The sequence below is a fragment of the Panicum virgatum genome, chromosome 5N (assembly GCF_016808335.1).
Source record: "Panicum virgatum strain AP13 chromosome 5N, P.virgatum_v5, whole genome shotgun sequence".
NCBI lineage: Eukaryota > Viridiplantae > Streptophyta > Magnoliopsida > Poales > Poaceae > Panicum > Panicum virgatum.
In genome coordinates, this window is record NC_053149.1 from 61,919,999 (window position 1) to 61,934,653 (window position 14,655).

The 14,655-nt window shown below is 46.7% G+C and overlaps 1 protein-coding gene and 1 long non-coding RNA gene across 13 annotated transcripts; one reads left to right on the plus strand and one right to left on the minus strand.

The window, feature by feature from the left end:
- Positions 1-6,574: 6,574 nt before the first annotated feature.
- On the plus strand, positions 6,575-9,517 carry LOC120673130. 12 transcript variants are annotated; one of them, XR_005674522.1, is made up of 5 exons: positions 6,610-6,997; positions 7,484-7,558; positions 7,691-8,979; positions 9,088-9,147; positions 9,272-9,517. It is a non-coding gene; the product is annotated as an uncharacterized LOC120673130 (long non-coding RNA). The 12 variants fall into 12 exon arrangements; XR_005674524.1 differs by having other exon boundaries at positions 7,484-7,501; XR_005674520.1 differs by lacking the exon at positions 6,610-6,997 and having other exon boundaries at positions 7,004-8,362; positions 8,487-8,562; positions 8,842-8,979.
- A 3,558-nt stretch (positions 9,518-13,075) lies between these two features.
- LOC120676204 (non-specific lipid-transfer protein 1-like) lies at positions 13,076-14,002 on the minus strand. Its single transcript, XM_039957433.1, has 2 exons — positions 13,530-14,002; positions 13,076-13,369 (listed from the first exon to the last, which is right to left on the minus strand). Exons 1-2 carry the CDS (start codon positions 13,886-13,888, stop codon positions 13,360-13,362), a joined length of 369 nt encoding a protein of 122 aa, XP_039813367.1. The 5' UTR covers positions 13,889-14,002; the 3' UTR covers positions 13,076-13,359.
- Between the last annotated feature and the right edge of the window lie 653 nt (positions 14,003-14,655).

Below are 14,655 nucleotides of genomic sequence, written 5' to 3' on the forward strand. Positions count from 1 at the left end.
TACGGGCCCAAGAATGACCATTTACGAGAGGAAATGGCACGATTAAATGTGCACCTTATCCCTCGAGGCTCTAGCCAAGTGCTGAACGTTCAATCCACTCTGGAAGAAAGGATCAGGAAAGCCCAAAGGTTAGACAAGGGACTGATGGAAATCCGGAGACAGACCGGAGAAAATAAGGCACCAGACTTTAGAGTGGATAATAAAGGAACGCTATGGTATAAAGATAGAATTTGTGTGCCCCAGAAAGGAGATTTCAGGCAAATAATCATGGATGAAGCCCACAACTCAGCCTACTCTATTCACCCAGGATCCACCAAAATGTATATGGATTTAAAACAGAAATATTGGTGGAATGGGATGAAGGCAGATATTGCACGATTCGTCGCCCATTGCGATACTTGCCAGAGGATCAAAGCTGAACACCAGAAGCCGGCAGGATTGTTGCAGCCCCTACCCATTCCGGTTTGGAAATGGGATGAAATAGGGATGGATTTTGTAGTAGGCTTGCCCAGAACCCAGAAAGGACACGATTCCGTATGGGTAATAGTGGACCGACTTACTAAATCAGCTCATTTCATACCCGTACGGACCAACTATGGCGGGGAGAAGCTAGCCAAGCTCTATGTGGAGAATATAGTGAAGTTGCATGGTGTGCCCAGTCGTATTGTTTCAGATAGAGGGACCCAGTTCACCTCTAGATTTTGGAAGAGTTTGCATAAAGCCATGGGCACCAAGCTAGACTTTAGCTCCGCTTATCACCCCCAGACTGATGGTCAGACAGAAAGGGTGAATCAGATTATGGAAGATATGTTGAGAGCATGTGTCCTCACCTATGGCAAGGATTGGGAACAGAGTCTACCCTATGCCGAATTCTCATACAATAACGGGTATCAAGCAAGCTTGGGCATGTCGCCGTTCGAAGCCCTTTACGGAAGAAAATGCAGAACCCCTCTAATGTGGTCAGAAGTTGGAGAACGCGCTCTAGTCGGGCCGGCCCTCATAAAGGAAGCAGAAGAAAGAGTTGCTGAGATTAGAGAGAAACTGAAAGCAGCTCAGTCCCGGCAGAAGAGTTACGCCGACAAGAAAAGACGGGAAATAAGCTTCAACCCAGGAGATTTCGTGTATCTTAAGGTATCACCCATCCGAGGAACCCGAAGATTTCAGGTACAAGGAAAATTGGCCCCTAGGTACATTGGACCATACCGAGTTCTGAAGAAAGTTGGAGCAGTAGCATACCGTTTGGAATTACCAGAAGAAATGTCAGACATACATCCAGTGTTCCACGTCTCACAGCTAAGAAGATGTTTGAGAGTACCCGAGGCAGAGCATGTGCCAGTAGAAACGATTGATCTACAGCCAGACCTACGGTATCAAGAAATACCGGTCAAGATTCTTGACACTGTCACCAGAAGGACCAGAAACTCCGAAGTACGAATATGTAGAGTTCAGTGGAGCAGACACGGAGTGGAAGAAGCTACCTGGGAACGCGAAGACGCTCTAAAGAAGGAGTTTCCCCACCTGTTTAGGAACCAGCCGAATCTCGAGGACGAGATTCATTTTTTAAGTGGGGTAGGTTTGTAACATCCCAAAATTCACTAAATTAAATCGCACGCTAAAACCGTTTTCATCGTTGAGCTCATTTAGCCCCAAACCTTAATCCTCTCCCAGTTCACCCGCTGTTCTGTCATCCGACTTCAAAGCACCGACCAAACCCTTCCTCTTTTTCCTCGCCGCCGTCCCATCCCGCGCCGCTCGGCTGCCTGTCGCCCACGCGCGACCGCCCGCCGCGAATCCCGCCGCGCTCCTCTTTTCTTTTTCTTCCCTTTTTTTCTTTTCTCCCCTCCTCCTTTTCCTTTTCCTTTTCTTTTCTTCTTTTCTCCTCCTTTCTTCTTTCCCCTTCCTTCTCCCCTGTTTCCTGGCTGAGCGCGCTCGTCCCTGAGCTGCTCCGCGCGCGTGCTCGCCCTGCCGCGCGCTCGTACCCACGCGCTCCGCGTGCGCAGGACGCCCGCCGCGCCGCACGCCGCTGCTCGACGCGTCCCATCACCTGCTTCGCCGCGCCGCCCGCCGAGCGCACTGCTCGAACAGCGCCGCTGCGTCGCGACACGAGAAAGTGCCCCGCGATGCTCGCTAGCCGGCCACCGCCCCCGGACGTCGCCTTCCCCGCTTGCGGCCGCTGGCCCTGCCCCGTCCCATCCCTGCCTAGGCGCTCGCGCTCGCCGGCGAGCAGGGCTGGCCGCACACGCGGTGCCCCACTGCCATTAATGAGCTGCAGAGCTCGCAGCCGTGCCGCCCTCCTCCACCGCCTCTCCTTGCCTATAAAACGTGCCCCGAGCTGCTCTCCACGCCACCACCAAGCTCGCCAAGCCGCGCCACTCAGCCAGCTCTCGGTCTCGCTCGATTTCTTCCCCTGCCCCACGAACAGAGCCACAAACACCACCGTCGATCTCCTCGCCCAGGCTATTTTGGTCCGATTCCTTTCAAGGTGAGCACCTCCACGCCTTCCTCTACCTACCCCAACTCGCGGCAGCCCCTCTCGCTGCCCAAGCAGAGCTCCCCACGAGCTCCGGGACGCCATAGCCATGGCTGCAGCGGCTGCCATAGCCAACCTCTGTTTCCCATGCCCGGAGTCACCAAAATCGAACCCCCTCTCCCTCCTCTCTCTAACCGTGCTCTCAGTTTTGAGGATGGTGGCCGGAGCTGCCGCCGGCTCGAGCTCCAGTGCCCTGGCCATGGCGTCGTGGGCTCGTGGCCGGGAAGAAGAAGCACGACCTGCTCCGCTCTGTTATCTTGTGGGCACGAGTGGGTTTGATCCTTTGTGGATTTAAGTCATGAATGGTGGGCCGCTCAGCCCAAATGTCCACGCTCACGCACACAAACCATCCAAATACTCACGCACTCTGCTGCTGGTCATTCCAATTTTCAGAATTATTTAGACAGCCAGCCATATGTCCCACGTATCTTTTCCAATTCAACTCCGATTCCATTGATTCTTTTTCTTAAATTCCACCCAACTATTATACCATCATTTTCAGTGACCCTAGTCTCTGTCGGGCTTATTTTTAGAGTAGCACTAGCATCTTTAACAATCCCAACAAAGCCCTTCTCATTTATAAAGTAATCACCGCTTAATCCTAAAGCTCCGGATTTAATCCTTTAACTCGATGGGCTTATCATTTCATGCGCCAAAATAACTCTGATCGACCCGAAGCTTTACCACGCCTCTCATAACTTAGTTTCGGCCATGCCATTAGGAAACCACTCGAAAATATTACTCCTATCTCCATATCTTAATTATTTCCGATTCGAGCTCAACGATAAATCTTTATTTTCTGTGTCTTGATTGTGTGCTTGTTTGTTTGCGTCGTAGACCACGGTGTGATCGAAGGAGAGCCCGCTAACGAGCAGTACTGCGAATAAGGGAACGAGGACCAGTTCCGCGACCCCGAACCCGAAGGACAGGACCTCCCCGAAGGCTACGAAGACGGCAAGTTCAATCCCATCCTTTGATACATGTTTCTGTCCTAGTTTTTATAAATACAACCCAATGGCCTGTTTTATAAAATTGCATATGATTTTACTTGCATGAAAACACGGTTGGATAGCCACCCCTTGATTTGTGATGACCATTCCTTGACTACCTAGATTAATGTCTGATTTCGCTTGGACGTTAATCGATATTAGAATGCTTAGGACTTTACTCATAATACTATTTGATTTATAAAGAAAATGTGTGTGTGGGGCGGGTTAAAATGTGGATTTTCGAAAGATGAGTACAGACGGGATGGACGGCATTTCTGTGGGAATTGCCGATTGGTGTGCTTATGCCTGCGTGGCAGGGCAAGGAAGGGAGATATCCATCTTGTCGTGTCTAAGGACCGAGTTGGTGTTACGTCTCACCTAACTCCACTCTCGTGCAAACCACTCGACCGTTGAATGGGCAATGGCGTAGCATAAATCCCACTAGTTGGTGTGACAGCCATCAGGAGGGCTGAGAGCAACGGGTGACTAAGGAAAAGGGATAAGCCCAGAGTGACTTATGCCCGGTTATACCTGTGTGAATGGTCGATGACCCCTTGGTGCATCCCGTGATGGTTAGTCAGGCTTAGCTATGGTGGGTAATGGCTATGTTGGGATCTACACCGACACGGCGATGTTCGAGTTGTGGCATCCTACTTGTGGGTAAAGTTGCACACCTCTGCAGAGTTAAGAATCTATTCGAATAGTCCGTGCCCACGGTATTGGGCGAGTTACGGTGTGGTCTCACAACTAGTGTTTCTTGGGATGGGCTGGTGTGAGTTGTTTTGGAATTATGTCCGGCAGTGGTGCCGTGTGCTACGACGGACGGGGAGTCCGGTAGCAGTTTTAAGACGTGAACTCCGTGTTGCTACAAAAACTGATTTCTAAAAGGGTTTTTTTTCTTTAAAATAAACCCCTGCTTAAAATATTGTTTTTCTGCAAATTAAACCGTAACCTTATCCTTGTTTTACCTATGCATATTATTCTGATTTAACCCCTCCGTGGGTGTGGTTGGACTTGCTGAGTACGTTCGTACTCACCCCATTCTCACTTTTTACAGAAGAAGACCCAGACTTTGTTCCAGACGACGCCGAGTAGGGTTATCGTTCTACACCCAACCTTGCCTGTGGAACCGGCCCTGTTGAGATGCCTCCGCTGTCGCAGTACTCTGAGCCCGTGGTAGACCCTATGTGGTTTGCGGTCTGGTGTTATGTTGTAGCTTGGTTAATAATTGTCATCATCTGTATCGAGTGTCCTCCAAGGTTTGTACGGTTTTGAACCATCTGATGTAATAAATGTGGCATCAGCTTCCTGGGACTGGTGCTTTGTATCACATTTAAGTCTTCTCTTATGAGGGGACGCTTCAATCGTCCAGATGAATTTGGTGTAGAGTTCAGAGGAATCTCATATAGATCTTAGTAGCAGCAAGAGTAGCAGAGGAAGATGAGCAAGGTTCAGAGAGTACAGTTCATAATCGATGTGGAGCGCAGATTTGGTGTTTCAGTCAGAGGATTCAGCACCGGCGAGCTTTTCGTTGGTTTTTCTTTATGGGTGTGTTTAGATGTGTAAAAAGAGTGTAAAAAGTGGATGCGAAAAGTCACATCAGTCACTGTAGCGTACTGTAGCACGTTTCGTTTGTTTGTGGCAAATATTGTCCTATCATGACCTAACTAGACTCAAAAGATTCGTCTCGCAACGTACATCAAAACTATATAATTAGTTTTTTTATTTAACTACATTTAGTACTCCATGCATGAGTCATTTGCTATATTTAATGTTTTGATGTGATGGAGATGTGATGGAAAATTTGGAGTTTGGGGGGAGTTTTTTGGAACTAAACACAGCCCATGCGTCGGTGCTCCAATCCTATGTGGATTTCTTGTTGCCGGGTGTGCCCATGCTTTTAGCAGCCTAGTCGGCCTTGATGCCAGCGAAATAGCTACGAGAGGTCAGAGGATATTTTTCTTCCTCTTTGGTGGTCATGGCGATGTCCGTTTCATTGATCCACCTTTGAATTTCGCCTGCCGACTCGCTGGTGGTTTGCTTCCCCTTCTGGGTGGCTCGTCGTCCGGCGTGCCAGGATTGTTGGTGATTGAGACGCCAGCTTCTTTATACACCGGCGATGTGATTCGACTTGTTCGTTCAGCGATCACAAGACATGTTGGTATCCTTGATGTGCTGTTTATGGTGCCAATAAAATTTTTTGATGTCTTTCTTCGGAAAGGTGGTTGGCTTCACGGGCGGCAGTTTCGATCGTCAGCGACGGGGACGAAAGGGAGAAACACTATGTAAGAAACGCACAAAGGAGACACTAACATAGGAGACACGGTTTTTAGACGCGTCTCCTATAACTCATTGGAGACACTTGTTGATAACCCGCGTCTCCTATTAGTATGCCAAAAAACTTCTACAAATAATTCGCGTCTCCTATGTGTGTATGTGTATATATATAGAAGACTTGTGTTGTAAACCGACGTCTCTTAGGGGCCGTTTAGTTCCCAAAAATTTTCACCCAAAAATTTTCACCTCTCCTTTAAACACATGTACGAAGCACTAAATGTAATTAAATAACAAAACTAATTACACAGTTTGGATGTACATGACGAGACGAATCTTTTAAGTCTAATTAGTGCATGATTAGCCATAAGTGCTACAGTAACCCACATGTGCTAATAGTGCGGTCAAATGCCTCAAAAGATTCGTCTCTCGGTTTCCAAGTGAGTTCTGAAATTACTTTTTTAATTAGTGTTCGAAAAACTCTCCCGACATCTGGTCAAACATTGACATGACACCCAAAATATTTCACCAACTAACTAAACGCCCCCTTATAAATTCATCGTGACTTCCTAACACGCGTCTCCTATACGTGTAGCCCGGACCCGAAATTTTTATACAATCTGGTTTGCGTCCGCTCCCCCTCACTTCCACGGATTGAGATTCAGTGACGTACTGCACGTGCAGTTACTGCCGCTGACGTGTGGGCCCATGCGCCGTGGGGCCCACGTGTCAGCGGCAGTAACTGCACACCGCCCCACCCCCTCCCTTCTCTCTCTGTCTCCCTCTCCTCTCCACCTCCCCCACCGCCGCAGCCTCCCTTCCTCCCGTCCGCCGCCTCCTCCCCTCCTCTCCCCGCCTCGCCGGCGCCGTCTCCACTCTTCCCCGCCACCGCGACCCTCCCTCCTCTCCCCGCTCCGCTGCATCCTCCTCCCCTCCTCACCTCATCCCCACGCCTCCTCCCTCCACGGGGGCACTGCGTGCAACGGGGCCAGCGCAACGCCGAACGGAGGAGGTATGGAGAGAAGGCTGTGGTCCTCGGCCGCGTCCTCGTCATGGGCGGCGCACCTGCTCCTGGAGGTGTGCACGCGCGTGATGTGCCGGTGGTGCGGCCAGAAGCTCCACCCCGTCAAGGTCATCGAGTGCCGCAAGGGCTCCTCGTCCTCTTCCCCCACCGACTACAAGTACTACGTCCACTACACGGAGTGTAAGGACCCTCCCTGCCTCGCATCCCAATCCCATCAGGAGGTTTCGTGTCTAGGGTTAGGTTTTGGGCTCTTACAGATTTGGGGAAATCTGGATTTTACAGCTCATTGGTCAATTGGGTGTAGAGCCATTCAATTTAGGCCTTTTTGTGATGAACTGAGCTTTCAGTTTTCATTCCTTTGCACATTTCAGCAATGATCATCAGGTGGTTGAGAATTTTAGTATAATCAGTCTCCTATTCCTACCGACAATTCTAATTAGAAATTGGGACCAGTCTCTTGTAATAGCCACAGCCTGTTCGGATATTGGTTCCTTTAAGATATTAATTTAGTTTGAGCTCTAATGGTTAATATTAGTTTGTACCATAGCCATATTTGTTAATTCTAGCTGGGGCATATGACAACAAGTGTCTGACTGTATTATTTCAGATGACTTTAACTGGGAATCTATTCAGAGTATCTCACTAGAAGCCTTTCATTCCTTGCAGATTTAACTGGAAAAAGAAGTAAAGCTCCTGCTTTCAGATAGTTTGTTACAGTTTTTCAGTAATCAAAGTTGATAGGTTGGATTTCAGTAATCATCATTTCCTGAAATTATTCATTGAATTATTGAGATTATATTTCCTGCTGTTCTCTATATCCATAGATTTAATGCTCTTATCTGAATTACTAATTTCATCTGATCTCTTGATCAGGTAAACAACACAATAATATGATTCCCTGTTTTAAAAAACGTTTTAAAACTACGTTTAATCTTGATTAAACTCTAAACTTTGGCCTAGCATTGCGTTCAATCACAGTGTTGTTTAATCACAAAAGACGTTTAATCTACGTTTAATCACAAAAAACTCTAAACCATAGGCTAGCGTTCACCTAGCGTCTAGTGTTTTTTAAAACCTTGATTATGATTGAAATGGCAGAAACTCATCCATCCAATAAAGCTCTGGTAAGATATATATTGTCCTCATGTTTCTAGCATGCGTTGGCATCATGGTAAGATGCTTGATTCATATATACGATAGAAAACATGATTTGATTAAATCTAATTTTTGAACTATCAATCAAAAGCTCTGGCAGCAGGATACATCTCATATATGTCGACAGTAGGCCTAAGATGCATTTCATGCTTGTATCAGGTGTCCACATGAGATGAGGACATGTGTTGGCACTATCCTCTGGTATGTGGAATTATCGTGTGCTGCCAGCAGAGGACACAAGTCCTGAATGGTTGCTCATGCTGGTGAATGGGCACCCAGCAGAGCAACTGGTGGATGAAAAAGGTAAAGAGAGCCTCCTTGTCATGGAGAGAAAGGAGGTAAAACATCATGAACAAACTGTACACAAGAGATGGGTTCCACCCCTTACTGGTACTCTCAAAATTAATGTTGATGTTGCCTTTAAACCTGAAATAGAGGATGTCGTATTGTGGTTGTTGTGTGAGATTATGAAGGCCATCCTAAACTCAGCCTGGTGGATCCTGTTTCATTGCAGGCATGCCGAGGAAGCAGAAATGGCAGCATGCCTTGAGGGCATCAGATTGGCAGCGGGGTGGCCCATTTCTTTTCCAGTATTTCTTTTTTTTTTTGCCAGCAAAAGGGAGAGCATTTTTCATTTGTCCTTGTCTATCAGTAAATAGCATTGGTCATTTAAACTCATATATATATATATACTGCCTATTTACATAAATACATGTATGTCTACATACATGTCCAGCTCTGATTTCCTCTAAACTCATGTCTACATACTTGTCCATCTCAGCAAAAGAATCCTAATATTCTTTTACACATAACACATATATAATGTCTTAAGGTGTGAATAACAATCCATTTGCTTTCGCTTGTGTCAGATGGATGACTAGGTGAACATGTTTGATTCGAAGCAATTCTTGGGTGAATTACCAGCTTTTATTTCAATAGTCCTTGAGAAGATCACTTCCTTTCCTGGTTTGAAGAAATGTACTACCAGATTAGTTGATCAATTAACGGTAAGTGTCTTTATGCCTACTGTTCTCTCTACCAGAAGGTGGTGGCTTACCTGAGGGAGGTGTTTTGCATCAGACTGAAAAGGATTTTGGCTCGTTTACTAATTTCAGGGAAGGGTTTATTTCCTCAGCCTTACAACTATTGGGGTCTGGTTGGGTTTGGGTTTGTCGGTAAGTTTCCTTCCATTATCTTTTATGTGCAGGCAGTATTGATCAAACTTGCTGATTTTCTGGTGTGCTATTTCGAAAGCTAATTTCTAAGTTTAGGTTATATTCTGCTGAATGTTTGTTGCAGTGAAGAGAAATGAGAGAAAGCTTTCAGTGGTTCATACAAGAAATGCCATCTCCCCACTTGCTTTGTACGATATTATATACTAGACTGTTTTTTCCCTTGATGTATACAGTGAATTTGTATGAGTTCAATAGATTAGGATTGCATTTGTAATGTATACAGTGGATAAAATATGTGATTTTGTGATGTAAAGAATGATAAAATATGTGTATATATGGTGTATATAAGGGTATATTTTGTTATGCTTTTTATTTTTTTTGTTTTTTAATTCATCATAGGAGACAGTTGTTAACAACTCGCGTATCCTATGACTTCTCATAGGAGACGCTGGTTCATAACTCGCGTCTCCTATGATGTCATAGGAGACTCGGGTTCACAACTAGCGTCTCCTATGACTTCTCATAGGAGATGCGGGTTCACATCTCGCGTCTCCTATGTGAGGGGTCATTGGAGATGCGGGTTGTAAAAACGCGTCACCTATGGCTTCACATCAGAGACACAAATTTGGAGACGAAAAAAACCCGCGTCTCCTATGAGGCTTTCTTATATAGTGAAACTTGCAAGTATTTGGATGTAATTTGTTTTACTTTCAGAATTATGTTTGTAAGTTTTGAGATGTAAACTACCAAAAATTTATGTGAAATATAATCCCGATTTTCTAAAAAAAAAAAGTCTGTCAGGCACGTGACTGACGGGGTTTCAACTAAACTGTTAAACTCTGAAGAGGACGTACTCTTGAAGCGTTGGCAGGTTACGAATGTAGCGGAGTTAAAATAACTCTACCCTTTATCTTGTATGGGAGAGTGAAAATTTCATCGTGTATGTGAAAACAAGAAGTAAACCTTGTGACTTTAAATCGGAGTAGCAGGGTTATAATCCCAGTCCGCCGGGCGAATAAGGCTCCTAGAAAATTTTTTGGAGTATCAGTCACATCGCATCTTCAAACACATGCATAAAGTATTAAATATATTTGAAAAAATAATCAATTACACAATTTAACTATTTTATACCAGATGAATCTTTTAAATCTAATTAGTTCATAATTGGACATTAATTACCAAGTAACAACGAAATATGCTTTAACACCAAAAACCCAAACTTTTTCGCGAATTGAACACAGCCTATAGCAACTGGGAGTATGTAGGAGTGGTTTCGCTTTACATCTTAGGGTGTGTTTAGTTAGTGAAAAAGTTTGAGTTTTGTTATTGTAACACATTTTGTTATTATTTGACAAATAATATTCAATTATGAACTAATTATGCTTAAAAGATTCAGCTCGTGCTAACCAGTTAGGTTGTGTAATTAGTTATTTTTTCAACTGCATTTAATACTCCATGCATGTATTCAAAGATTCGATGTGACGGGTACTTTGCAAAAAATTTTAGGAACTAAACAGGACATTAGCTATGCACCTTTCCTTGTTTAATCGGTATTTTTTTAGATTAGTTGCTTGTTCTTGTCGGATCTCGACAGGGCTGCACTTCAGATTGCCCATCTTCCATTCATTGGCTTGATCAGGTCCGGTGTCGCGTGACAAAGTTCACAGTTAGGTAGCTTAAGATTGCTCGATTTGGGCACAGATGGAAGCGAACGCAACATCCGCAGTACGATCCAATAAGTGCAGTCAGGTTTTTCAGGGGTTCTTTCAATGTGGAGGCAGAGGGGGCTTGAGCCCCCTACCCCAAGAATTCCATTGGAGGCAAAAAGGAAAGAGGAGGAGGGAAGGGAAAGAAGAAAGGAGGAGAAAGAGGAATGAGCACCTAGCTGTTGGGGTTGGCTCCACCACTAACGGCAGTGGCGTTTGAAAGCGAGAGCTCTGCCTCGATCTGGGCTGAGGCCGGCGTCAGAGCCGCAGCCATGTTCGATGATGGCACAACAGTGCGCGTGTTGTCCAAGTCCACCAACCTCGCCCTGTGCCACGACGGTGGTATCTTATTATACAAATATGTTGAAGTAGTATTGTCAAAATGGTGAATATAATTGTACCTTCAATATTTTGAAAGACTATATTCAACAATTCTATTGACGTAATTCAACATTTTGCAAAAACTAGTTCAATATTTTCAATGCAAAATGTTGAAAATAGTTTATTTAAAATGCTAAAATTGTTATTACAAATGTTGAATATCTTAGTAATTATAAAATACTTATATTGGAACTCATTTCGTTACATTAATTCTAAGATATATCGTGGTTCTGAAATCAGGGTCATATTGGAAGTCTATGTTTAATACTCCTAATTGGTGTTTAAACATGTGATGTGATAGGACTTATTTAAACTTAAAAAAATAAACGAGGCCTCAAGTGCATCCCGGCGTTCTTCTTTCCGACCGAGTGACCCTAACTCCTCGAGCTGCATCTCATCGCTCCTTGGTGCCAGGCTTGCGCAAGAACTAGATGCATTAGGGAAACAAATTTCCTCTCCTAGCTCCTGTGATGCTTGCGCATGTGTAGCCATGTAGCTTGGGTCTCTAGCAGGCTGTCCTGGAGCGATGCCTGCCGGGGATGGCCGCCGCGACCGCCTGCGAGATGGGGGCGTCAGCTCGGTGTGAGAGCGGAGAGGGCTGAGGGGCTGATAGGCTACAGAAAGAAAAAAAAAGACGGTGATATGGTCGCTTTGTTCGTTTGGCTTGTCAGCCAACCAGCCAGCAGTACTGTTCTCCCATACTAAATCAGCACCAACTATCAGCTACCAACTAGTCAATAATACTGTACTCTCATAGCAAATTAGCACCAGCCACCGGCCACAATCAAGCATATGGAAGGGCGAGATAGCGGTGGAAATTTGGCCTCGGTTGCCGCAAGGATTGGGCAACGCGAGTAAATAGCAACCAGGTTTGGGCACCGTTGGAGCGCGAGATGTTTTGAGATTATTTCGGTAAAACTGATTTTTAGGAGTGTATTTTGGGTACTCTTGGAAATGCTATAATAATGTTAAACAATGGAAGAAGTTGTAGAAGAATATTTATTCGGAACACATGTAGGAATCTCCGGCAGCAAAGACGGACACACTGGGCCTAAAACGAATGGAAGCCCAAATTCTAGTAAAACAAAAAGAAGCAAAAAAAAAAAGCCCAGGACTGAAAACAACAAATGACAAAATGAAAAAACCCAACCCGGGGCAGAGGGTGAGCTTGGTTCACGACCTGAACGTCTCTCCCTCCACGATGCATCGCAGGAAAGAAGGCGGGCTGCCGTTCGCTGATTTAGTATGAGAGTACAAGGGAAACAAAGAAACTAGCCGTTCGCTGTTTGAAAATTCAATCTGCAAGCACGTGGACGACGTCTGTGGATTTGATTTTTGAAATCGGCTGACGGAAAGCCCCCGTGACACGGCCGGCCCAAATTGGCCTTAACTTGGAAGTCGAAGCTGCTTCGTGAACACGAGAACATATTCAGTGTTACCGTGTTATCAACTTTAATTGCATCTAAAATTTCAACAACAATATGAACGGATAGATCATGCAAACATCTACCATCATGCAAAATTTGAAATGCAACTCAAATCTACGTTCTCAAGGAAGTCGGCGTCCTTTGGGTTCGGGAAGATGAAGATGACCTCACACTAGGATGCATGCTAGCTTCGTGGAGCACCGGCTCACCGAGAAAGGGTACTTGAGCTGAGATAAAGTTTGCATACGTTGCAACTTCGACTACAGGGGGAGCCAGCTATACCAAGAAGTTCAGATGTGTTTCCTGGGCATCGGAGGACCTTGTTGTCCGGTGTGTTCTAACTATGGCAAGTTGAAATGGACCATGCCAATGCCATAGTTTAGTTTCATGCATGGGGTGTTTTTTAGAGTAACGTTAACAAAGCACACGGCGGTGATGATACTGCAACAATAGGTACTTGACGAGGAAATACATAGCCATGGTACACAGAAGCACACACGCAGGTTCATGACTATGCTCGCGGGAACATCCACGAGACGCTCCAGTAGGGGGAACTTCTTCAGACGATTCCTAAACACCATCAACGACGAAGACTAGAGACAAGCACACCTCGATCCACTAGTCCATCCGTTCTATCTTCTTAAATACTAGCATCATTTTATTCATTCTCCGCCATGAATTTCCTCGCACCGGACGCCTCAGTTAATCCTGCATCATGCACAGAGAGGAAGGAAGAAAAACAAAAGGTCAGTCACAACTAGCACGTCAGAAACGCAGCAACATAGCAGGACGATCTCAGAACAAGATGAGGACAGCATAGCGGCGTAGAGCAGCTTGTGGGTGTGCCCACGGGCGCGGCGGCACGTACGTGTTGCAGTTGACGTCGGTGCTGATCTTGTAGGGCAGGGAAACGCCGCACTTGCTGGGCAGCGCGGCGGCGCGGGTGACGTAGGGCCCGCCGGAGGCGCCGTTGGCGACGTTCTTGAGGCAGCCGCAGATGGCGCGGCGGTCGGGGGTGTTGTTGGCCTGCGCCAGCAGGCTGCGGATGCCGCCGCAGCACGGCTGCGGGGGCATCGCGCCGCCCATCTGCACGTACGGCAGGCACGGCATCAGGGTGTTGTACACGGTGCTGCACGAAATGGCCGCGCGCACCGCCGCCGGGGGAGCCGCCACGGCCGCCGCCAGGAGCACGGCCAGCGCCAGCGTCGCGAGCCTCGGTCCAGCCATCCCTGCTGCTGCCTGCTCTCTAGCTCCCTCGGTCACTACTCGTACGAGAAGAAGATGGCCTGAGCGCAGTGGGGTGTGTGGTCTGTGATTGGCTGGTTTGCGGTGTGGGGGAGACGAGGGTTTCCGTGGAGGGGTTTATATAGCGGAGGGGGATGTTACTATTACGGGGATGGTTGAGTGCATTCAGGGGAGGAGTTAAAGATGTGGTTCGCTGGTAGATGCATCACTGGGGTAAATTACTACGAGAAGCTGTAGCATCTTTCAATTCGGTGCTGCACCTGTCTCGCAACGTCTGGTCATGGCTTGTTTTTGGGTAGCTCAAATAGGTCCTGGCCTCTCTTCTAGCACCTGTGCTTTGAAAAGATTTTCAGAAAACAGAACCCTGAAATAGAAAGAACCCATCATCATGTGCGATGACGATCCACACGCCCTCGACTGATGAGCGAGCCGGGCAGCCAAGGCCTGGTTCGTGGCAAGGCCCGGTCCGGAACTCCGGATTGGGTCCGGTCGACTACTTGGCTGCCCCGGATTGGGCGAGAAATAACCAGCTAAGAGCGTATAGTAATGGGTGAGATACGGCCGAAATCCGACGTGGAGGTGAGAGAAACGGAGAGAGAAAGCCGGGCGGACGACTTGCTACGTGCTCGCTCTCCGCCGCCGGCGCAGAGGCTTGTGCGCACTGCTATTAGCTTGGTGAGGAGTGCTACATTGAATAGCTGTGGGACCTCCTTCATCGAACGGTGCGTTGGCAGCCTCCCAGCCGGCAG